The sequence below is a fragment of the Clinocottus analis genome, unplaced genomic scaffold, assembly GCF_023055335.1.
Source record: "Clinocottus analis isolate CAN_PGR_092001 unplaced genomic scaffold, fCliAna1.0.p SCAF_14, whole genome shotgun sequence".
In the NCBI taxonomy this organism is placed as follows: Eukaryota; Metazoa; Chordata; class Actinopteri; order Perciformes; family Cottidae; genus Clinocottus; species Clinocottus analis.
Window position 1 is genome coordinate 322,501 of NW_027175865.1, and position 25,000 is coordinate 347,500.

At 46.5% G+C, this 25,000-nt stretch overlaps 2 protein-coding genes across 2 annotated transcripts in view; one reads left to right on the forward strand and one right to left on the reverse strand.

Annotated features, from left to right (window-relative positions):
• Positions 1-25,000, reverse strand: part of LOC137784551 (zinc fingers and homeoboxes protein 2-like) — a 77,880-nt gene that overhangs the window by 46,965 nt on the left and 5,915 nt on the right. Inside the window, exon 2 of the mRNA XM_068575323.1 lies at positions 5,123-5,248. The gene's annotated coding sequence lies outside the window, so the exon portion shown is untranslated. The remainder of the gene's footprint in view (positions 1-5,122; positions 5,249-25,000) is intronic.
• LOC137784985 (cornifin-B-like) lies at positions 16,289-16,681 on the forward strand. The gene has a single exon (XM_068575997.1). It carries the CDS (start codon positions 16,289-16,291, stop codon positions 16,679-16,681), a length of 393 nt encoding a protein of 130 aa, XP_068432098.1.

Genomic DNA, 25,000 nt, shown 5'->3' on the forward strand with positions numbered 1-25,000 from the left:
TCCCATAATGCAACGCAGCCTCAGTTTGACTCTTCAGCAGACGCACACGGTTCATCACGCTGCGACCTGATCAGTGCAGAGATTCACGTCGTTCTCATCAAACTTTACTTTGGAAACAACAATAAAAAGCTGAATTCATAGAAATGCAATAAAAAGATTCCTATTAAATCGATTTTCCTCATTATGTTTTTCTTCTTCTGCATCTTCTGAAACCAAACTTTCGGTCTTGAAACCTCGCGACCAAACTTCCGTCTCATGTTTAAAACGATCTGCCAATTTCTCCCAACTATGAACCAAATTTCAGAATTGGGGGATTTTCTTTTGGAAAAGCTTCTGAAGATGGAAGAAGTTGTTGATCGTTAGCGGCGGGTCGGCGCGGGGCGAGCGCCGCTTTCTTCTGCCGCAATTAGCTTGTTTCCCTCTCCGTCTTGGACCGAAAACACATTTTCTTCGACTGTAATTGGATTAGTTACCTTTAAAATCTCCATCTCGGCTGCTCCTCCGGCTCTTAAAAACATGTAAAACCTGCTCCTCTCTCGCCCTCCCGCTCAACCCCCCCGGTGAAAAAATCAATTTGAGAGTTTGAGGAATATCTCTTGAGTGGCACTTAACAAAATTGAACAAATGCGTTGGTGGTTCCTTCCGGAATAAAACATTCTAACACTCATTACTGTAGAAACACTTGACTCCGTCATGGCCTCCATCGCGCTGCCGCATGAACTCCAGAGCGGCTCCGGCCCGGCGGTACGAATCCCAAAAAGACTCTGAAGAGCGGAGCGACCTCGTCCTGTCGCGGGGTCGCGACTCCTGAGAGTCTCTGAGCCGGAGAGACGCCCACGAGGCGCCACGGCAACGACGGAGGCGCCACGATGCACGAAGGAAAGGAACAAGAAAACTGACGAGCTCAAGACGTGAAGCTGGAGAAGATGAAGATATGAGCGTTATGAAGATGAAGATATGAGCGTTATGAAGATGAAGATATGAGCTTGATGAAGATGAAGATATGAGCTTTATGAAGATGAAGATATGAGCTTTATGAAGATGAAGATATGAGCTTTATGAAGATGAAGATATGAGCTTTATGAAGATGAAGATATGAGCTTTATGAAGATGAAGATATGAGCTTTATGAAGATGAAGATATGAGCTGGATGAAGATGAAGATATGAGCTTTATGAAGATGAAGATATGAGCTTGATGAAGATGAAGATGAAGATATGTAACAATGTAACACAACGTAACAACGCAACGGACTAGGTAACAATTTCACCTAACAATCATTAAATGTAACGACGTAACAACGTAACATTGTAACATTGTAACAATGTAACATTGTAACATTGTAACGCAACAATCGTCACAATAATCAGCGTAGTTGAAACAACAACAACAACAACAACAACAACAACACCCTGCGCTGAGCTCCCGTAGTGTTTCTGACTCGAGCAGCGACCTCCTGGGTGAGCGTCGTGTCGTTGTTTAACCGACTTTGTGTTTCTTTTACAGCAACATGTTGCCGTGCGGCGTGAATAGTTGCATCACCGCCGCACGCCGCACGCCGCAGAGCTGCAGCGTTTGTAGAAACTCAACATCCACACGCAACAACAGAGTCGACTCCACGCTCACACTCACATGACACATTCACCAACTCCACACCCACCACCACGATCACAGCTGAGGGGAGAGAGAGAAACACAAAGACACACAAAGACACACAACCTCGAGAGCAACAACAGCCGAGACCTCCGAGGAATCGCACAACAAGCACCACGCAACAACACTGAGTCACACAGCGAAACGTCTCCAGAAAGAACAACAGAAACACGGGAAGAAAAGGCTCAGGTGCAGGTGTGTTGGTGGGAAACACACACACACACACACACACACACACACACACACACACACACAGGAAAAGAAGTGGAGTGTTGTGGTGGTGAAGTTCAGCAGCAGCAGCGAGGCCACGGTTGAATCCTGCAGCTCGGCCGTGCTGCCCACACACACACACACACACACACACACACACACACACACACACACTCACACACACACACACACCCCTCCTCCACAGGTGTGTGTGTGTTTTTAGGGTGAGTCATTCTCTCCCACGTAGTCGATACCTCCACCAGCGGTTGTGGAGATCCCAGCGGCGCTCACACACTCTACCTGCACTGCTCACACACTCACATTGTGTTTCACACACACACACACACACACACACACACACACACACACACACACACACACACACACACTCAGTCTTCACATGAAGGTTTGAATCCCGTTCCAGAGCCCGGGTGTCCCGAGGGCAGTGAAAGCCTCGCCGGTGGACGGAGGTGCGGCTCCCTGATGCTAATATTTTTAGCTCGTGTGACCCGCGCGCCGCGCTGGCCGCCCCGCCTCCCCGGGCTAGCGTTAGCGTTAGCGTTAGCGCGGCGCTCCACCCCTGAGCTGCAGCGGCCTCATTCAATAAAAGCAGAAGGCCGTGAAAACAAGCCTCCCAGCGCGCTGGCACCCGCCGGCTGCTGGCCGCCGCCCAGAGGAACCGGCTGGACGCCGGCCAGCAGCCGGTTGGATCCTTTGGCTTTTTCTTTTTTTTTTTTGGGACGAGCAGGTTTCTCCGCTGTGATTTGGCGGCGCGGCGGCAACGAGATCTGACACATGGAAGCAGGAAACGGGAGAAAGAACATGAAAAGGGAAAAAAGTTGCTGGTTCAGAGCAACTAGAGGAACGTTTGCAACACGGTTTGTTGCAAAGTTCTGCGCTCGGACCAGAGAACCATGTTCATCTGCTCAAACAGAGACTCTCAAACGCAACGCGCCGTTTTCTTTTGGGGCCAAATTGCTGTTTCTTTTGGGGCAGGAGGTGCGTTTGTGTTCCAACTGTCTCTTTAACTAAAAGGTGTCTTCAGAGGCCGTCGGGTCGCCGTTTAAACGCCGTTTAAACGTGTTTTTAGGAGAAGTCACGTTCATGAGCACTAAGGAGAATGAGGACGACGCTCCTGCAGCGACACTGGGAACACTGGGAACACTGGGAGCAGAGAACCACCTGCTTACTGTCAAGAGAGGAGTAGAGTCATTTATATAGACTTCTATACAACCAGAGGAGTCGCCCCCTGGTGGTCAGGAGAGAGAATGCAGCTTTAACACATGAAGCATAGACTTCTATACAACCAGAGGAGTCGCCCCCTGGTGGTCAGGAGAGAGAATGCAGCTTTAACACATGAAGCATAGACTTCTATACAACCAGAGGAGTCGCCCCCTGGTGGTCAGGAGAGAGAATGCAGCTTTAACACATGAAGCAGAGACTTCTATACAACCAGAGGAGTCGCCCCCTGGTGGTCAGGAGAGAGAATGCAGCTTTAACACATGAAGCATAGACTTCTATACAACCAGAGGAGTCGCCCCCTGGTGGTCAGGAGAGAGAATGCAGCTTCAACACATGAAGCATAGACTTCTATACAACCAGAGGAGTCGCCCCCTGGTGGTCAGGAGAGAGAATGCAGCTTTAACACATGAAGCATAGACTTCTATACAACCAGAGGAGTCGCCCCCTGGTGGTCAGGAGAGAGAATGCAGCTTTAACACATGAAGCATAAAGCTCTTCCTCACTTCCTCTCTTTCCTCACTTCCTCTTTTTCCTCACTTCCTCACTTCCTCTCTTTCCTCTCTTCCTCACTTCCTCTCTTCCCTCACTTCCTCTTTCCTCTCTTCCTCACTTCCTCTCTTCAGACCTTCAGTTCAGATGAAATCTCACATCTTTCAAAATGTCCCTTTTACTCTTTACTTCCTGTCTCTCCTCAATAAATAAACTCTCGTCCTTCCAGGTTCTCTGTCGTCTCCTCCTCCTCCTCCTCTTCCTCCTCCTCTTCCTCCTCCTCTTCCTCCTCCTCCTCCTCCTCTCTTTCGACCCTTTAATGAAGTGCATTTGTGATTTGGGGTTTTTAGGAACTCTTCGTGTTAAAATCCTCCACAAGTGAAACATCTTAAATTCCTCACGAGGCCTTGAGCCTTTTTTTTTTTTTTGCCAAATTGTGTTTTTTTCGTTCGTTTCTTTTCGTCTTCGGCGAGAAGCTGAAGGACAAAAGAGCCCAAAAGATGAGCGCCGAGATTAAACCTTCCCACCCGCCGCCGCAGTGCATCGTGGGTAAAAACAACTTGAGCCGCTCTCCTGACAGAACCCTTTGGTTCCACTGAACTAAACATGGTGACGCTGATGTACTCGCAGGTTTTGGGCTTTTGTTCCTGGTATCTGAGATCTTCCTCCTGGAGGAGCAGCGCTCTGAGCGACTACAGGCCCTGAACGCGTCAGCGTTTACACTCGTCATCTTTACCGAGACGTTCTGCGACGTTCCGGCGTCGGGAAGGTTTCACTCGACTCTCAGTGATCACAGGAGGTCATGAGGGCGTGACCCATCACTGCACCTGAGTCTTTGTTCCAACGAGCGACAGGAAGCTGAAGTATGAAGCGTTGTGTTCTCCAACGCTTCATCTAAACTACACAAACTGAATAAAACTCATAAAATCACGCGTCGGTTATTCTTTCCAATGTTCCAACAATCAGCAACTCTGGTTTCAGAGTTTGAAAGAAAACTGAATGAGCAGCAAATATTAAAATCTTTTTTCTTGTTCCTGTTTTCTGGTGCGTTCATGAAAACAGGAAACGGCGACTCCGAGTCTGGGGTTAAGAGTTGAACGTGTTTAAAACTCGCCCTGCGCTCACACCCGCATGAGCTCATCAGTGCCGGACGGATCCATGAGTCACATGCATGAAGAACGATGACAAAGCAGAACTTCCATCTTTATGTTCGATCGTCCCAAAGAGAGAGAGACGGTCAAGCAACGAAAAACTTCCTGTAAAGACGGAAGTTCCTTTAAAAAAGACTGAATGACCGACAACATGACAACCATCCAACAACACAAACACAAACACACAAACACACACAGCTGCTCGTCCCTGCGGCCGCCACAGAGGGCGCCAGAGAGCAGCTGAGACGCAACGAGTTCAGACTTTGAGCATTTTGTCCGGCAGGAAACCGTCAGACTGTCAAAATAAAAGACCTCGCCAGATACAGACAAAGCAAACACAACATGTCCCGCCAAAATAAGATGAAAGCTGCGACTCACTGCTCGTCCTCAGAGAGCGGGGGAGGGGCTTCACGAGAGGCTCCGCCTCCTCCTCCAATCACTGTGCGTCCCCCTCGGGCTCCGCCTCTCCTGCACGGTCCTCAGGCCAGCGGCACTCTGGGTAATCTGGAGGCAGAGAGAGGGACGTCAGAGTGTGTGTGTGTGTGTGTGTGTGTGTGTGTGTGTGTGTGTGTGTGTGTGTGTGTGTGTGTGTGTGTGTGTGTGTGTGTAAATAAGCCCAATATGATGCTTAATAAACTGCCCCACTACAACCTGGCCCAAAATAATAATAACACCAAAAAAAAAAGAGGCTGTAGTTACCGTGGCAACATGAGCCAAAACTGAGAGAGAGAGAGAGAGAGAGAGAGAGAGAGAGAGAGAGAGAGCGAGGGAGAGAGAGAGAGAGACAGAGAGAGAGAGAGAGAGAGAGAATAAGAAGTTAATGTGAATGTTCTTTTAATTATTTTACACAGTTTCAACAACACACACTGCAAAGTTTTAACGACGACGTTTAAACAAATGAACAGACCAATAAAGATTAAGGGAAGTGTGTGTGTGTGTGTGTGTGTGTGTGTGTGTGTGTGTGTGTGTGTGTGTGTGTGTGTGTTGTTGCAGATGTGTTTCTCTCATCAAAGCGAATCATCATCACGCAACACTGAGTGGTTGAAATTGTAATTATTGTTCATAAAAAAGTGTGTTTACAAAATGCTCTTTACTTGCTTCGTTATGTTCTTTGTCTTTGTGTGTGTGTGTGTGTGTGTGTGTGTGTGTGTGTGTGTGTGTGTGTAATTGCACGGAGCTGAATCCTGTGCAGTCTTTGTGTGTGTGAGTGTGTTATAGAATACACACTTTGTATTATTTTGTTCTCTGTTGACTTTGATAAACGCTCAATTTTAACCTCCAGACAATGTCACACACACACACACACACACACACACACACACACACACACACACACACACAGTAATTTACAAACCACAAACAAGATCAAAACTAAAGGAAAGTTACAGTGTTTTATTTTGAAAGGTCATCACATGTAAATCTGCTCTTAACGTAAGAACCTCTTTGTACTAATAACAAGCGCTCTAATAACTAATAATCTAATAACTAATAACCTAATAACTAATAAGCTAATAACTAATAATCTCATGGCTCTGTCAGGGCGAGCCGCTGACTGACTTCCTGGACTCCACATGGAGCTCGGCCTCGTGCGGCGATGCCCCGAGCTGCAGTTCACCTCACGGCCAGCAGGGCGGTGAAGAACACAACACCACGACAACATGACAACACAACACAACACAACACAACACCACGACAACATGACACCTCATGGACTCGTCAGCAGCAGCTTCAGCTTCTTTCGTTCTTGACTTCAAAGCAACGAACCGTTTGTGTTTCTGCTTCGTGGTAATTTGCTGCAGGTTCGTCTGATGCATATTTAAATGTTGAAGCTTCTTCTTCTTCTTCAGCGTCATCGTTTTAAACAAAACCCACCAATTAAAAAGCAGCAAAAACAAACAAAACACACCAAAAAATACATGAAAACGCCTTTGATTTAAAAATAAAACCGCTGGATTTAAAAAGTCTATTTGGAGCCGGGACCGGTCCCCGAAGGGTGATCGACATGGAACCCTCATGGTGTGTGTGTGTGTGTGTGTGTGTGTGTGTGTGTGTGTGTGTGTGTGTGTGTGTGTGTGTGTTACAGAATGGATGACATCATCACAGGACGGACAGCGAGGCTGAACAACAGGTCTTTTCCAGAGAGTCTGGATCCCCTCAGGACTGACCTCATCCCATCCATCAGCGACCCGACACTAACCAGCCCCTCTGGGACCGCGTGTGTGTGTGTGTGTGTGTGTGTGTGTGTGTGTGTGTGTGTGTGTGTGTGTGGTCTGCTCTCACACTGCTCAGGAGGCCCAGAGGTGATCATCTACACACACTTTGTATTTCACTGTACGTTACTCAACTGAGAAAAGCCCCCGCGCTGCGTTCAGGCGCTCAGATAAAACGTAGTAAATCGTACGACTCTGCTGGTATTCCGGTCCGTTCCCTCGGCGGCGGGTTGAGGAGCAGACTGTTGTTGTGTCGACGTGGTTTCTCCTGCCACATGCTCAGGGATCAAGATGTTTTTCATCTGTAATCTAATAAAAGTGAATCTGTCTCTTATGATTTAAATCAATGGAGGTAAATGGAATGTATTTTACTTTCAAACAGTCGGGATGTCCTGTTCTTTTTGTGTTTGGATTGCGACTGATTGTGTTTTGTTTCTGGCGTTTGTGACGGATGCAGGTCTGAGAGAAGAAGCAGTGCTTCAGGTTCCTGGAGGTGAACGGGTTTCGTCCTGCTGAGCCGCCTCGTGGAGAGGACTCGGCTCTGGATGCAGAGTTTGAGCGAAAGGAACGACGAGGTGAATGGAATCGCTTTGAAAAGAAAGCGCCGCGTCGTCCCGATGACCCTGAACGCCCCTCGGACCTCAACCACGAACCCGTTTCATTAGCGACCGCTTCATGGTCTTAACCGCTGGAAGATGAAGTGGACTGAATGTTCACACTTCACCTGCTTTCGAGCATCAAACACAAAAGTGAAAAAAGGCTGAACGCTGCGTTTTGTTGGTCCTCGTGGAGAACACGACCTCCTGAGGCCTTGCAGCCGTTTGCATCATACCTGAGCTCCAGCTGCCGCCTGTCAGCGCGCCGGGTTCAGGTTCAAGTGTTAAAGTCACCGAGAACTCCTCCCCCCTCCCTTCTCCGTCCCCCTTTCTCCCCCCTCCTCCCTCCTCCCTCCTCTGTCCCCTCTTCTTCCTCCCTTCCTCCCCCCGAACGTCCTGCACTTCCTGTCCTGGTTTAAGGGCGCGTCCCCGGTCCAACCTGAACGTCACCAACTAGGTCAAAGAAAGGCGGGACTTTGTTTACAGAGACGACAAACGTTCAACAATTTCATGTTGACATCGTTTCTGTGTGTATTATAAATAAATATAAATACATTTATATTAAAAATAAACTCATTTTACATGATATAAAACTGATATTTGCCTCGGTGGAGACCAAAAACAGAGCTTGAAGAGCAGGAAGTTAGCATGCTAAGCTAAGTGTATTCTTCATGATTTGTAGTTGTTTTTTTAGATTGGTTGAACGCAGGAGGGTCGAGTCCGGTGAAGCTAGAACTACAGAAAACCTGTGGACCGATCCTAACCGCTCAAGGTCAACGACTCACCGTAACCACTCAAGGTCATTGCCCGACCCGAACTGTTCAAGGTCAACAGCTGACCTCATCCATTGAGGTCCTGATCAAACCTCAACCATCCAAAGGTCACTCTAAGACCTCAACAATCCACGGCCAATAGCATCACTTCTCAAGGTCAACGCCTGACCTCAACCATCCAAGGTCATTGCATAACCTCAAGGTCAAAGCCTAAACTCAACTATCAAAGGTCCACGTCTGACCTCAACCATTCAAGGCCAACGACAAAAGCAAAACTTCTCAAGGTCAATGCATGACCTCAAACATCCAAGGTCACCGCCTCAGGAGGAAGGCGGCGTTCTGAGACCAAAAGCCTCGCCGCTGCCACCGAGTGCTTTTATTTTGAAGGCGCAGTGTGTCCTGCCGCCCGCTGAGCCGCTGAGCTTCTCCTGAACAGCAGAACTCATCTGAGCCGTTTGTTTGGGACGAAGCCGCCGGGTGAAAACCTCGGCGGGGCGGCGGCGGCGGATTAACGGCTGAGTTCCCGTCGCACGCCGTCATTAAAGAGTTGTTTATCAGCAAAAACAAATCTCATTAGTTTTTTTCTCACATTTTAAATTTACAGGAGACGAGAGTCTAATCTGTTTGTTTTGGTCCAAATGAAAAACACTTTACTGACACTGAGGGGACTCACTGCAGCGGGGCGACACAAGGACACACAACCACACACACTGAGACACAACCACACACACTGAGACACAACCACACACACTGAGACACAACCACACACAATCAGACACAACCACACACACTGAGACACAACCACACACAGTGAGACACAACCACACACAGTGAGACACAACCACACACAACCAGACACAATGAGACACAACCAGCCAACAATTTATGAGCCAGAAGAGAGGAGGGTGTTTCCTTCCAGCAGGTCGCATAACAGGAAGTCATCACACAGGAAGTCACCCAACAGGAAGTCATCACACAGGAAGTCATCCAACAGGAAGTCATCACACAGGAAGTCATCCAACAGGAAATCATCACACAGGAAGTCATCCAACAGGAAGTCACCCAACAGGAAGTCATCATACAGGAAGTCATCATACAGGAAGTCATCAAACAGGAAGTCATCACACAGGAAGTCATCACACAGGAAGTCATCATACAGGAAGTCATCCAACAGGAAGTCATCACACAGGAAGTCACCCAACAGGAAGTTATCACACAGGAAGTCATCACACAGGAAGTCATCACACAGGAAGTCATCCAACAGGAAGTCACCCAACAGGAAGTCATCATACAGGAAGTCACCAAACAGGAAGTCATCCAACAGGAAGTCACCCAACAGGAAGTCACCCAACAGGAAGTCATCATACAGGAAGTCATCCAACAGGAAGTCATCATACAGGAAGTCATCACACAGGAAGTCATCCTACAGGAAGTCATCAAACAGGAAGTCACCCAACAGGAAGTCACCCAACAGGAAGTCATCACACAGGAAGTCATCACACAGGAAGTCATCACACAGGAAGTCATCACACAGGAAGTCATCACACAGGAAGTCATCACACAGGAAGTCACCCAACAGGAAGTCATCCAACAGGAAGTCATCACACAGGAAGTCATCACACAGGAAGTCATCCAACAGGAAGTCATCACACAGGAAGTCATCACACAGGAAGTCATCCAACAGGAAGTCATCAAACAGGAAGTCATCCAACAGGAAGTCATCACACAGGAAGTCATCACACAGGAAGTCATCCAACAGGAAGTCATCAGGATGCAGAAGGATTTAAATTAAAATCACGATGAAGGAATTTCTGAAGAAATGAATAAAGATGAAACTACAAAGCATGCAGATTAATAACAACCTCCTCCTTAGATAACAGTCTCATATTTGTTATTTATTGCAATATTATTTCTTATTTTATTAGGTATTGAATAAAAGCATCAAGTGTAAAAAACATAAATCCTCCAAATAGAAATGAAAGTACCGGCGTGACGATGTGAGCGCTTCATCTCCAACACCTCTCATCTCTTTAATGTTATCGCCTTTTAATATTTATATTACTTTTGGGTAATTGATTTTTTTTAATTGTTATGGTTCTAATTTATTTTTTATCAAACTATATTTTTTATCATCTGGATTCATTATTTGTTTTTAGAGACACAATTACACACCGAGAACAAGTGTCATCTTTTAATTCATAAAACAAATCTGTTCACTGAGATTTTACAAAAACAGCAAATCCAAATATTTTGAAAGAAATATCAAGTTTTGTGAATTTTTTTTTTTGCAGAATATGTAAATAAAATAAAATAAATTTAAATAAAAAGCTGCAGGTTGATCCACTAAGAAGATGAGCAGAATATATTTTTGGGTAAAAAAATAAATATATAAATTTCAGGGTAAAAGTAAAAAATGAAAATGAATTTAAAGTAAATTCTGCACTCAGACTTCAGATCAAAACAACGATGACCGCCGCTGGATAATGAAGACGCCGCGGATTTCATTACTGATCCGGACCTCGTGCCCCCCCCCCCCCCCCTCCCCCCTCATAACCCTGTTATTGAGGGGGGGGGGGGGGGGGCTCAATATGTCGGGATGACCGGTGATAATAACAAAGAGGAGCTGAATAAAGACGAGGGGAGAAAATACAAAAATAAGAGTCTTCCCCACCTGCAGAGAAAGTAATAAAAACAGACACAACAGCTGTGACTGACACACACACACACACACACACACACACACACACACACACACACACAGAGAGTGAGAAACACAAAATAAAGAAAGGGAGAGTAAAACATCTAATAAGATTTCATTGATTGTATTATGGATGTGCACACACACACACACACACACACACACACACACACACACACACACACACACACACACACTTGAGGCGTCTGGTCAGCATCCCGTCTGTTTCTGTTCTTTATGTCTGAATTCATATTCAGTATTTTATTTTGAAATTGCCACAATTTCAGCTTTAAGATTGTCAGTCAATGAAGTTTAATGTTCTGTTCTGTTTATATAGACTTCTATACAACCAGAGGAGTCGCCCCCTGGTGGTCAGGAGAGAGAATGCAGCTTTAACACATGAAGCATAGACTTCTATACAACCAGAGGAGTCGCCCCCTGGTGGTCAGGAGAGAGAATGCAGCTTTAACACATGAAGCATAGACTTCTATACAACCAGAGGAGTCGCCCCCTGGTGGTCAGGAGAGAGAATGCAGCTTCAACACATGAAGCATAGACTTCTATACAACCAGAGGAGTCGCCCCCTGGTGGTCAGGAGAGAGAATGCAGCTTTAACACATGAAGCATAGACTTCTATACAACCAGAGGAGTCGCCCCCTGGTGGTCAGGAGAGAGAATGCAGCTTTAACACATGACGCATAGACTTCTATACAACCAGAGGAGTCGCCCCCTGGTGGTCAGGAGAGAGAATGCAGCTTTAACACATGAAGCATAGACTTCTATACAACCAGAGGAGTCTGGCTTCACAACAGAATGATGAAAAGTTGTAAAACTACAAAACGAGTTGATAAACTGAAACATGATCTGACTAAATAAAAAACTTTCTGATCCTAAAACTCATTTAAGTCTCTAGAGCTTTTAATCTGGAGCCGTAACACCTGAACAAACTGTTCTCAGATTATCGGGGAACCCAGTCGGCCGTCAGCATCGACGTCACGAACGCCTCAGATGACGCCTCCTCCTCTCCTCGTGGAGGGAGGCGAGCGAGGTTCAAGCTCCGGCTCGCTAACGAGCCAACAAACAGCCGCTAACGAGGCCGCCAGGGCCAACGCACGCTAATGCGGCTGAAGTCCGAACCCGGTGCAATGTGGTGCCGCTCAAGCCGGTTAACCAACCAGGAGGAGGAAGAGGAGGAGGAAGAGGAGGAGGAGGAGTGGCTCTGTGGTTCTTGTGCATTCGCTCCGTCCTCAGGGATCTCGTCTGTACTGTAAATTTATTATTTTATTCACACCACATGACTTGCAGATTTTTTTTGATTTCCCCCCTTTTTCAAATCTCTCTCCCTCTCTCTCCCTCTCCCTCTCCCTCTCTCCCTCTCTCTCTCTCTCTCTCTCTCTCTCTCCCTCTCCCTCTCTCTCTCTCTCTCTCTCTCTCCCTCTCCCTCTCTCTCTCTCTCTCTCGCTCTCCCTCTCTCTCTCTCTCGCTCTCTCTCCTTTGCCAGGCAGGAAAGGCGAAACAGCTGTGGTGGTTGCCGAGCAGTTCCCCATTAACTAAGGAATTATGCAAGCAGGAAATTCAAATAAGATGCAGATGAGCTGAGGAGCCAGACTCCAACCAAAACCTCTCCTTCACTGGAGGGGGGGGGGGGGGGGGGAGAGGGGGAGGGGGGGAAGGAAGGGGGGGCGTTTAGAGATAGAAGGCGTCAACACGTTCAGCGCCAGACATGAATGTCACGATATATCACGATATATATCACGATATATGTCATGATAATGTATATCACACTATATGTCGCGATATATGTCATGATATATGTGACATATATCATGACATATACAGTGACTCACTGTATATGTCATGATATATGTCACACTATGTGGCGACATCCGTCATGATGTATGTCACTATGTCACACTATGTGGCGACATACGTCATGATGTATGTCACTATGTCACACTATGTGGCGACATCCGTCATGATGTATGTCACTATGTCACACTATGTAGCGATATACGTCATGATGTATGTCACTATGTCACACTATGTAGCGACATACGTCATGATGTATGTCACTATGTGGCGACATACGTCATGATGTATGTCACACTATGTGGCGACATACGTCATGATGTATGTCACTATGTGGCGACATACGTCATGATGTATGTCACTATGTCACACTATGTGGCGACATACGTCATGATGTATGTCACTATGTCACACTATGTGGCGACATACGTCATGATGTATGTCACTATGTGGCGACATACGTCATGATGTATGTCACTATGTCACACTATGTGGCGACATACGTCATGATGTATGTCACTATGTGTTTCATGACACGTCGTCTTCGCTCGGCAGCATCGTGATGTGTTGTCTGTGTTTATAGTTTCATGGAACAGACTGTTTTAGCGGTTGTGCGATTGTGTGATTGTGTAACTGCGAGACGTTCCATCGATGCTCGCATCACAGGCTCCGCCTCCTGCAGGTTTCTCTGCATCAGTGACATTGAAACCCAGCCGGCGTCCCCGATGACGCCGCCGACCTCCCCGACTCATCCTCACCGTCCTCCCTGTAGGAGGAAGGCTATTAATAGCGCCGCAGAAACCCGGCCTATAGCCGCGCATGTGTGTGTGTGTGTGTGTGTGTGTCTGTGTGTGTGTGTCATCTTTAATCTGGCTGCACAGAAGCTAACGAATGCTAACACACCGCAATGTCCTGAGCTCCAGAGTAATTATCCCACAGTGCTGCTGGTGAAACCAGGACTCAAGACACACACACACACACACACACACACACACACACTTAAGCAGCGTGAGAGCAGCAGGGCGTGACGATGGAGAGCCAGCCAATCGGGACAGGGAGCCGGTGGTCAGCCTACAGAGGCGAGCCAATGAGAACGCGGCTCCGGCTGCCAGAAGCCCCGCCCTCCTTGTTTTTGTGTTTCTGGCTCGGCCCGGGAGCCGCATTCCTGCCGTTCCCCCTGCTCTCCTTTCCCGGGCTGGTGGCTGAGTTCAAGAGGTGAAGCGCAGGGAACTGTGGGAAACTGAAGGGGGGGGGGGGCTCACAGGGGTGAGGGGGCTCATGAGGGGGGGGGGGGGGGGCTCATGAGGGGCGGGGGGGGCTCAGGGAAAGGTAGCGGACCTGAACGCCAGAGAAGAAGAAAACACGACGAGGCAGAAAGCAGAGTCACTTCCTATCAGCACGCTTCACCTGCTGCACACGAGATCAAGGACGTTGAACGACCTTCAAGTGACTTCTGCTTCAGTTTGTGATCACGATCCTGTTTCCTACTTTTATAAAAGACCAAAGGCAACACTTTTATGAACGGCGTGTGGAGTCAAAGTCACATGGCTTGGACTTGGCCTCAAGATGTTGGCATAGACGCACAGAGAAGGGCTTTATGGGTAATGTAGTTTACACAAATGGCTGCACAAGGTGAGCCGAACACCAGACTCCATCCAGAAAAACAGCATTTTAAACGCGTTCTTATCGACGTCTCGCCTGCAGACCTCACGCAGCAGCAAGTCAGACTTCTGAGATATATATATATATATATATATATATATATATATATATATATATATATATATACACACACACACACACACACACACACACACACAGCGAGTACTCGTGTTGATGTCATGAACCTGGACGTCTGGGACTTCCAGCACGTCAAAGGTCAGATCACAGTGAGAGTCTGCTGAAGTGACAGCGATCTAGAAACACCACGGCTTTTTATTTGTTATTTATTTATCCTGCAGAGAGGAGGAGGAAGAGGAGGAGGAGGAAGAAACGACAGAGGGGAAGATGAGTGAGGAGGAAGAGGACGAGGAAGAGGACAAGAGGTACTTCTCTCCAGCAGATGAGGTTTTCTTTCAGCCTCCGAGACCCCGAGAGGTCTGGAGAGGAAAAGGTCGATGAAGGTTTGAGGGGACGGGGAGGAAGAGGAGGAAGAGGAGGAAGAGGAGGGTGAAGAAAAGACCGGTTTCTGCAGCTGGTCTCAGACGGATGAAGCCGTCAGCGCCGGTTTATTTTTCACACATTAAAATGTCGCGATCGCCGCGTGTTTAATAAGTTATGAATCGTTTTGTCAATGAAATGCCCCAAAAATACTGTAACGTGTGAATTACAGTACATTAAATACACATAGATATGTATATATTTATACAAAATATGCCAACATAGAATGTGTTGCTGATACATTCTCCATCAATCTTCAGCTTGAGCTGTAATTATTTTCCTCATTGTGTCCCATGAATAATCTGCGCGTGCAGGACGGACCTCGTCCAGGTCTTTCAGTTCGTCTTGTCCAAAAATATTGTGTGAAACACAAAGACACTCAGATATTTATTTTTTCGTGTGGTAAAAAAAAAAGACAAAGAAAACAAATTCACTTGCAGGAGCTGGAGCGTCATTTGTTTTGGGCGATGAACGAAGTGCCTGAAAAAAAACCTGAAAACAAAATGTGTCACTTTTACAAAATAATTGTTTTCTTATTTTCAATCCTCAAAACAACAATCCAGAGTACACAAAAAAATCACACTGGTGCAACTACACAGCAGCTTTAACCTTTTGGAAACCGTGTGCGAAAATCCTCCCGCGGCAATTTTAATACCCAGCATGCCCCATTCAGACAATGTTTTGGCATAATATACATATTTTTTCTCATTTTTGAACCAAACGACACAGTTTTCTGACTGAAGCTCCTTCCTAACAGGACAAGACTTTGTTTTATTGTGGTTTTTGTTGCAGGTTCTGATTCTTTAGGTCCTAATCTTTCCATAAAGGTGTCTTATTGACGCTCCAGGAGGCTTTTTGGGGAATCTGGCTCACATCATGCTGGATGTTCATAGTTACCATCAACATATCTTTTAAAGTGATTTGTTTTACATACATACATTTTTTTCCAAGACTTTGCTGAACAAATACAAACAATAAACACAAGTATTGGAATTAATTTGGGGTTCCTACGACTCAAACACAGGAGGAAAGAGGTCTGGAGACAAACTGCAGGTCTTGTTTTCTGGTGCACGTCAGTAACTGAGCAGGAAGTGACGGTGAAACCATGGAACCGGCTGTTTGGTTGCATCTGGTGGTTCTGCCTCTTTGGCACCAAACCAAACCGCTCGGAGGTTCGTCGTGTGATGAACATAAAAATAACTCGGCTGCGTGAAAAAGAAAAGGCATTTGTGGAAACCCATCTGCTGCAGCGACGGCAGAAGTTCATTTCCTGTCGTGGTGGTGAGTCAGGCGCAGACATGGCACCGCGGCCCGAGCCCACGAGCCCCCGAGCCCACGAGCCCACGGGCCCCCGGGCCCCCGAGCCCCCGAGCCCACGAGCCCCCGAGCCCCCGAGCCCCCGGGCCCCCGAGCCCACGAGCCCCCGAGCCCACGAGCCCACGAGCCCCCGAGCCCCCGAGCCCACGAGCCCCCGAGCCCCCGAGCCCCCGAGCCCCCGAGCCCACGAGCCCACGAGCCCACGGGCCCCCGAGCCCCCGAGCCCCCGAGCCCACGAGCCCCCGGGCCCACGAGCCCCCGAGCCCACGGGCCCCCGAGCCCCCGAGCCCCCGAGCCCACGGGCCCACGAGCCCACGCCGAAGAAGAGCGCCGGCGGTTTACGCCTCGTCTCAACCTCACCAAAAAATAATTAAAAAAAACACATTTGAAATGTTGAGCTGTAACGTAACGAGCCGGAGTTGAAAGCACAGGAACGAGCGCGGTCAGGAGGGAACAGCATTGTGTGTTTCTTTCCACGCCGGCGTCCGCTCCCATCTTTCCTGTAACCTTTGCACTGAGCACTCTGATGAAGCAGCAACACACAGGTCAAACACTGCTACACAACAACACGGCTTTGTTAAAAAAGTTTTCCAGCTCGTTCTCCGATAAGTTTATGAAGAGTTAAAGTAAACAAACCAGTTCAACGTATTCTCCAAATCACAAGTGGGCGGAGTTAACTGCTTTCAGAGCGACGACAAGAACACCAACGCCTCGGGTTAAATGACACAAAAACAAAACACACTCTTATTTTGAAGGGCTTTCACTTCCTTTGACTGACATGAACCGACGAGCCGGACACACACACACACACACACACACACACACACACACACACACACACACACACACACACACACACACACACACACACACACACACACACACACACACACACACACACACACACACACACACACACACACGCGCACACTCAGTGTGAAATATTAATGTGGATGTTAGGTATCAAACAGCAGGAGGCTCGACTGTCTCACACACACACACACACACACACACACACACACACACACACACACACACACACACACACACACACACACACACACACACACACACACACACACACACACACACACACACACACTGTTCACATCTCTGCAGAAAGAGGTCACCGTGACACAAACCTGCAGCTCTAACCTGCAGCGCTCTGCAGGCGACTGGAGGGAAGAAGAGAAGAAGAGAAGAAGAAGAGATGAAGAAGAGAAGAAGAAGAAAAGAAGAAGAGAAGAAGAGAAGAAGAGAAGAGAAGTGCGGCCGCTGGTTGCACACCGTGCACAAAGACGCTGGTTCCTGTAACAATGGCTTCATATTCATGTTCACAAAGAGAAGCTCGTTATCTTCACTTCCTGTTGCCCGAGGAGCTCCAGCTTTGAGATGAAGATTACACCTGACAGCTGGATTAAGTCTAGTTTACAGTAAATAATCCCACTTCTGGAGGAGGAAGTTACCACATAATGTTGAACCCTGTTGGACCCGGTAGAGCTCAGCCAGCTGTCAATCAAACCACCAACGCCAGGAAGTTCATGAGAACGAACGCTCAACCATGAGGAGAACTTCCTCATATACTTCCTGTATACTTCCTAAATGTGAATATACTTCCTTTATATTCCTCATATACTTCCTGTATACTTCCTAAATGTGTATATACTTCCTTTATATTCCTCATATACTTCCTAAATACTTCCTAAATGTGAATATACTTCCTTTATATTCCTCATATACTTCCTGTATACTTCCTAAATATGAATATACTTCTTATACTTCAACATCGGTCCTGATACAAATCAACTGGTTTCCATTGAACTCATGTTCTTCAGTCTGGATCTCGGTTCCTCCAGGTTCTCTGACCTCGGTTCCTCCAGGTTCTCTGACCTCGGTTCCTCCAGGTTCTCTGACCTCGGTTCCTCCAGGTTCTCTGATCTCTGTTCCTCCAGGTTCTCTGATCTCTGTTCCTCCAGGTTCTCTGACCTCGGTTCCTCCAGGTTCTCTGACCTCGGTTCCTCCAGGTTCTCTGACCTCTGTTCCTCCAGGTTCTCTGATCTCGGTTCCTCCAGGTTCTCTGATCTCGGTTCCTCCAGGTTCTCTGATCTCTGTTCCTCCAGGTTCTCTGATCTCGGTTCCTCCAGGTTCTCTGATCTCGGTTCCTCCAGGTTCTCTGATCTTGGTTCCTTCAGGTTCTCTGATCTCGGTTCCTCCAGGTTCTCTGATCTCGGTTCCTTCAGGTTCTCTGACCTCGGTTCCTCCAGGTTCTCTGATCTCGGTTCCTTCAGGTTCTCTGATCTCGGTTCCTCCAGGTTCTCTGATCCTCTTCCCTCTGGTCTCTGGATGAGAGCGACCGGCTGATCGATGGCGGCGCCTCGGCATCAGTTTCATCCCCCGGCGTCCTTCCAGCCTCCACAGCCACTTCCTGTCCCCGAGCAGGAAGCGGCAGCGGCGCGGCGTCCGGGGAGCGCTCGGCGAGCGGAGGGAACGTCTCCGGCTCCCGACTCTGAGACGGGTTCTGTCATCGGAGACGGGCGAGCCTCCGTCGGGGAGTATCGCGTCGGGCTCTGAGAGCGCCGGCTCGTCCGTTAGCGCTGGAGGCCGTAACGAACAGAGCGGTGACGCCGCCATGACTCCGCCCCCTGAACACACACTCGTCTGCACGCTGTTTGCTTTAGCCTGAAGTCATGCAGGCGGAGGAGCCGCTGTTCCCATCACAGGGTCCATTCCCGCCGCGCTCGCTGGAGCTCTTTGTGGGTTTTTTCTGTCATTATTTGTCTGGTTTTTTGGAACAGCAGGAAGACGCCATCTTGTCTGGGGAAGCTGAACAAACGGAGGAGAGACGGAGGCGTTCAGGTCCGCCGTTAAGGATCAGAGCTGATCTCATGGAGCGCTTCGTCACACAGGAAACACTCCATTCTTTATAAGGAGGCCACTTTTAAACCAGCTGGACATTGATCAGGTCGGCCGGTGACAGTCGCTACGCTTTATGTTCACACTATTATTCCCAATATGACGGTAATCATAACTCTTTACGGCTCATGTTGACGTCATGTTAAATGTGTGAGTTTTAGGAGCATTGTTTTGAAGTGTGCGTTCAGGTTATGAGTCACGCGTGTTTTCTGCCTCTGAACACACCAACCGCACGACTTCCAGCGCAGGAGAAGAAGAAGAAGAAGAAGAAGAAGAAGAAGAAGAAGAAGAAGAAGAAGAAGAAATTTCCGGTCGAAAATGAGAAACAAACCGACTTTTAAACATCGTGAAGGACTTTCAGATGTTCACAAATCTTTTCAAGAAGCTGTTTGAAGGAATGAAGTGAGTGTGCATGGAAGCGGGAACATGAGTGGAACATCAGATCATTTCTCTGGAACAGAAACGGGTCAGAAGAACAGACTCTTTGTCGCGTGTGGACGTCTGCAGCGAGGATCGTACATCTGCGATCTCTCAGCCTCCAAAGGGTTAAGTCTGTGGCAGGAAATGACTCTAAAGTCACACCGATGTTCACTATTTGTATGTTGCAGCAACTTTAAATCACGAGTTACCAGGAGCAGCGATCAACACGTCGCTCAGGAGAGCGAGCGTCCTGCAAGCGCAGGGATCGGCGGTTCGATTCCCGGCCCGCATGAAAGGGCGGAGTCTAAAAGTGCTTAGAAAAAAAAAAAGCTCTTTACAAGTTTCACAAGTACGAGTTCTTTTACCCTTCATGCAGGAGAATCTGTAAATGTGAACCAACGACCACGCGGTGACGAGCGAGCCAACCAATCAGGAGACTCCGTTGGCGCTCCGGACCAAAAACAGCTTCTTGGCCGCCATTTTAGTTCCAGACAACACGAGGAGACGCCATCCGCCTCGTTGAGTCCAGCTGTGACGCCGTCTTCTTCTAAACGACTCTCTAGAAAGTAGAATCACTTCACCACTGAACCGAGGAACTGAAGAGGTGGTTTAGACGGATTAGATGTGACACGTGTGGGCGTGGCCACAGATGTGGGCGTGGCCACAGTCACTCTTTACATTCATTCTTTCTTTTTAACTTTTCCTGGGCGTGGCCACAGTTGTGGGTGTGGCCACAGTTGTGGGCGTGGCCACAGTCACTCTATACATACGTTATTTTTTAACTTTTCCTGGGCGTGGTCAGTTGTGGGCGTGGTCAGTTGTGGGCGTGGCCACAGTTACTCTTTACATACGTTATTTTTTTTCTTCATTTTTTTACTTTTCCTCAAAAATCGAGAGGTCAGAACTGTGAATATTCGGCTGGACGTCAGGAGGCGTTTTGGGTTTCTTGTTGTTGTTGTTTGTAGCGTCGTTTTCTTTTTATTTTCTTCACTTTGAACTCATTTCAAAGTGTTTGTATCATTGTTTGTCTGCCATACAAATCCTTTAAAGTGCTTCGTAACCTTCATTGTGATCATTTATTAATATCGTTATTGAAGCCGCGGCGTCCTTCCTCTGTTTCCCGCCTGAATGAGGCCGTGATACATTTTGACTCTCTCCTAAACGGAAACCTTCCAGAGCTTTTTAAGTGCCTCGTTGCGCCGCCGCCAACACAATATTTCACATTTCCGGAGAGAGCGAGATGAAGGCTGAGAGCGAGATTCCAACCAATCCTGAACCTGGAGAGCAGCAGGATGGAGATAATTCAATCAGCTCAAAAATGAAAACAGAAACTATGAATCATTTCCCAAATAACAAAGTGTTTATTCTCATTTATATGTTAAACAGTCAGTAGAGTGCGACCAGGGAGTTACATTAGAACGAAACTTCCTGTCTGAGGGGAAAGTAAACATCCATTTTACACAATAACTGTATTTTTATATACTATTTTTAAAGAATGGTGTCCTGAGAATTAAACTCTGGATGTTTTGGTTCACGGTTAATCCCGTAATTCCACCTAATGGTGTCCGTTAAGTGAAGATATGTAACTATGACATCATGACGTCGGCCTCGCTGGATTCAAATGAAGGAAAGAGAAGAATCTCAGTGGAGTTTGTCTCCTCCAGGCCACCGTCACGTGTTTCTGGAGCTTTATCGTCATTTATAATCTTGGTTCATTTCTAATTCCCACAACTCAAAATAAAAACCAGCTGACCTGAACCAACATGGCCGCCGCGACGGAACAAGACGCTGGAAATCAGAAGAAGAAGAAGACGTTCACCCGCAGGTGATTTATTCAGTCCTAGATTGGATTTTTTAGTTTTGTTTATAGCTAATAAAAGACCCACATGTTGGCTGGACAATGCCTTATGAACCATAATTGAGTTGAATTGATTTGAATGTCACATAATTATAAATTAATACCTTTTTCTTTGGGCCGCAGGTCAAAAGTCTTCTGGCAGTTTGACGGGAAAAAGTAATTTATTGAGACTTTTACAGATGAAACTAAAATGAATGAAATTCTTAACAATCAAAATGATTAATTCAACAATGTAAAAAATGAATAAATGTGCAGCCAAAGATATGGCATAATAATAAATAATAAAGGGCAGATGTAAGTAATGAGGTCAGAAAATATTCATACAGTTTTTCTTCTTTTGCAAAGAAAAATGAATGTGAAATAAAAACTTTTCTTAATTGATGAATCTGTCGCCGGAAAACAGAACAAAATGACGTCTTCAAGGTTTTTTTTGACTCATTGTCCAAAATATAAAAGATATTAAAAATACGCAGAAAATTACCACAAACTATTAATTTTTAAAAAATTACTTTTGGCTCGATTATCAAATTTATTGCCGATGGATTTTTTTTTTTCCCGCACAAAATGATTCCAGACGTTGATCTAAACTTTTACCAAAATCTGATGTGTCGGCGTTTTCCTGACCCGTGCATGACTATTTCCCACAATGCTGTGCGGCGGGAGCGGCAGCTGGTGACGCTCGACGGCTAAGAAGCAGTTTTGGAATAAAATAATCAGAAGATGAAAACCACCAAAACACTGCAGAGATCACGCTAACAATGAAACGTTGCCACAACGTTGCCCACGTTGCCACAACGTTGCCACAACGTTGCCCACGTTGCCACAACGTTGCTCGCACCCGCACACGAGAGCAAGCGGTCGGGCCGGTTTCCTCTGGCTTTCGTCTCGGCGCTTCAACCGCAGATGAAATGTCCCGAGGCCGCTTAGAAGAACGTCCTGGCAAATATGTGAATGAGAAGCAACCGGAGACCAACGCAGCTGAAGCTCCCTGGAGGCCGGGGGGGGGGGGGGGGGGGGATTGAGGGATGACGGGGGTGGGGGGGGTTCATCACGACGAGGCGAGGCCGGGGCGCCGGCGGCCCCCAGGTGTGAACGTGAGGAAACGTATGAATATCAATGAGGGCCTGATGAAAAAAGAAAAGAGGGAGGCGTGCTCACTAAGCTTTCTGCGGGTAAACGAGGGTTTGGAACAAGGTTTCGATGAACGCTCCAGACGCCAGAGGAGGGCTTCTTCAACCAATCACTGGTCTCTTCTGGGTTTCGTTGTTGTCGTCGTGTGAGGAGCCCATCAGTGCTGCTGGTCACTCATGTGACGAGTAATTGAGAAACACACTCGGCAGCTTTAATGAGAAAATAAGCAGTCGTTCCTCCCTCTTCATGAATAAAAGTCTTGGGAGGTTTAAGGGAAAAATAAATCTAAATAATGTAAGCAGCGATAACAAACACGGCATCTGTTTTTTGAAGTGTTTTTGTTTTAAATATGAGATATCAACAACAACAAAACACAGAAGTGACACATACTTTCACCGCATGATTGATGGCATGAAACAGAAACTAACGCCAATACTTTGGTTTTTTTAAAGGACGTTCAGCAAATTATTTGTCAAAATGACAGTTCCAGAGTGGAGCCTGCACATATTTCAGACGTTCTCGTCCTGCACCTGCAGCGTTGGTTTGATGCTCAGTGTTACGACACTTAACAACACTTAACAACACTTAACAACACTTAACAACACTTAACACAATCTGATGCCGTGAACGTCTCGGATCAATAACTCAAACGCAGAGAATATCATCAATGTCCAAAGTTTATATTAGTTTGTGATATTTAACTCTTTAACATTTGGGTGTGATGAAGCTCCTCCCACTTTGAAAAGTTGTTTTAAATTTTAAATAGAAAATTAAGAGTCATCTGCATTTTACACAACCTTTACAATAATAGTTCCATTTAATATTAACACATAAGAGACAAAAAATGGGATTTTATATATTTATATACTTTAGCACTATATGGCCAGGAAAAGTAAAAAATATACTTCATATCGCGATACTGAAGTCGCAATAGGATATTATCACAATATTTAAGTTACACTATGATATATTGCGATATTTAAATTACAATATATCATCACGATATTTAAGTGACAACACAATAAATCACAATACTTAAGTAAAAATACGATATTGCTACAATACTTAACTCACAATGAAATATTATTACAATACTGAAGTCGAGATGTGATATTATTGCACTTTCATTAGGAAATAAAAGATTATATTTATTGATAAAAAAACGTAACTGTCGTTTTCATAATGGATTATAAACTGCGTAGAGTTCGTGTTAAGAAGTTAAACCGCTCTAATATTTAATTTATATTCCTCATTTAAATTCCTTGCATCATTTCAACGTCATCGTATTGTTTACGCTCCTTGAATGCAGCACGGATCAATAGAAACAAACTAACAAGCTCAATTTCATTTTGCGTGTCGGTTTTTTATTGGATGAACCGCAGATCGATGTTTTCAAGCTGATCGTCCCGAAGGAGAAGCAGCAGCGTGAAGGAAAGAGGAAAGAGGAAAGAGGAAAGAGGAAAGAGGAGACATGTTTGTCAGCGATTGGTCGCAGGACGAGGCGTTCACTGCCGGTTTGTTTATCCGTCACACGGCTCCCTGCAGCGCCGGATGAAGACTCTAAAGATCCTGTGGGTTGTTTTTTTTTGCAGACGACAGAAGTGAAGTCTCACTTTTATTTGCATGTTACATTAATATTAATTAGAGCGCTCAGCTGACAAGCACACGTCCACAAAAACTGAGCTCGTTTTATCTCATCTGCACAAAACAAAAAAAATCTCATTTGCATTTCTCCTGTATTTTATTTCTGCTGTCATCGTAAGCTTGAATGCATTAATTACATTTTCATCATTCAGACGTACAGGAAGTAAAGAGCTTTTTGTTGTTGTTATTTCCCAAAAAAGCCGACGCCGATTTCTTTTTGGGGATTTAATCTTCTGTTTTCCGTCAATATCCTAAAAATTGTTGCCTCCTCCTGCCAAGAAATGTTCAAACAATTACAAGAATCCAGCGTCTCCCCTCCTGTTATTCTTGGCAGTGTTAAAACGCCTCTGAAGCAGCAGCACAGGCTCCATCACTGACAGTGCCGTTGCCCATGTTGTCCCCACGAGCAGACTGATGGTTTCACGATGAGGGCGGAGTCAGGTGATCATTCTGATGAACGCCACCACAACCGGCGCCGATACGTCGAACAGTAACCGCCGCGGTGACTAAAGCAGACGTTCCTGTTGAATGAGGCCGAGTGCGAGACGGTCGAGTGTTTTCGCTCCGAGTGTCTCACTGCAACAGGACTCACAGTCCTCTGGACCAGAGACCAGGTCTCTGGTGGTTTTAGTGATTGGTGATGAGTCTGCTGCCTCAGCTGAGGGGAGGAAAAAACAACCAACCAACCAATTGATTTTACTTTGGCGGGGTTAAGAGCGGGGTCTTC

Coding starts and splice junctions, on each gene's coding strand:
- LOC137784985 (XM_068575997.1), top strand. CDS start 16,289: ATGGCACCGCGGCCCGAGCCCACGAGCCCCCGAGCCCACGAGCCCACG.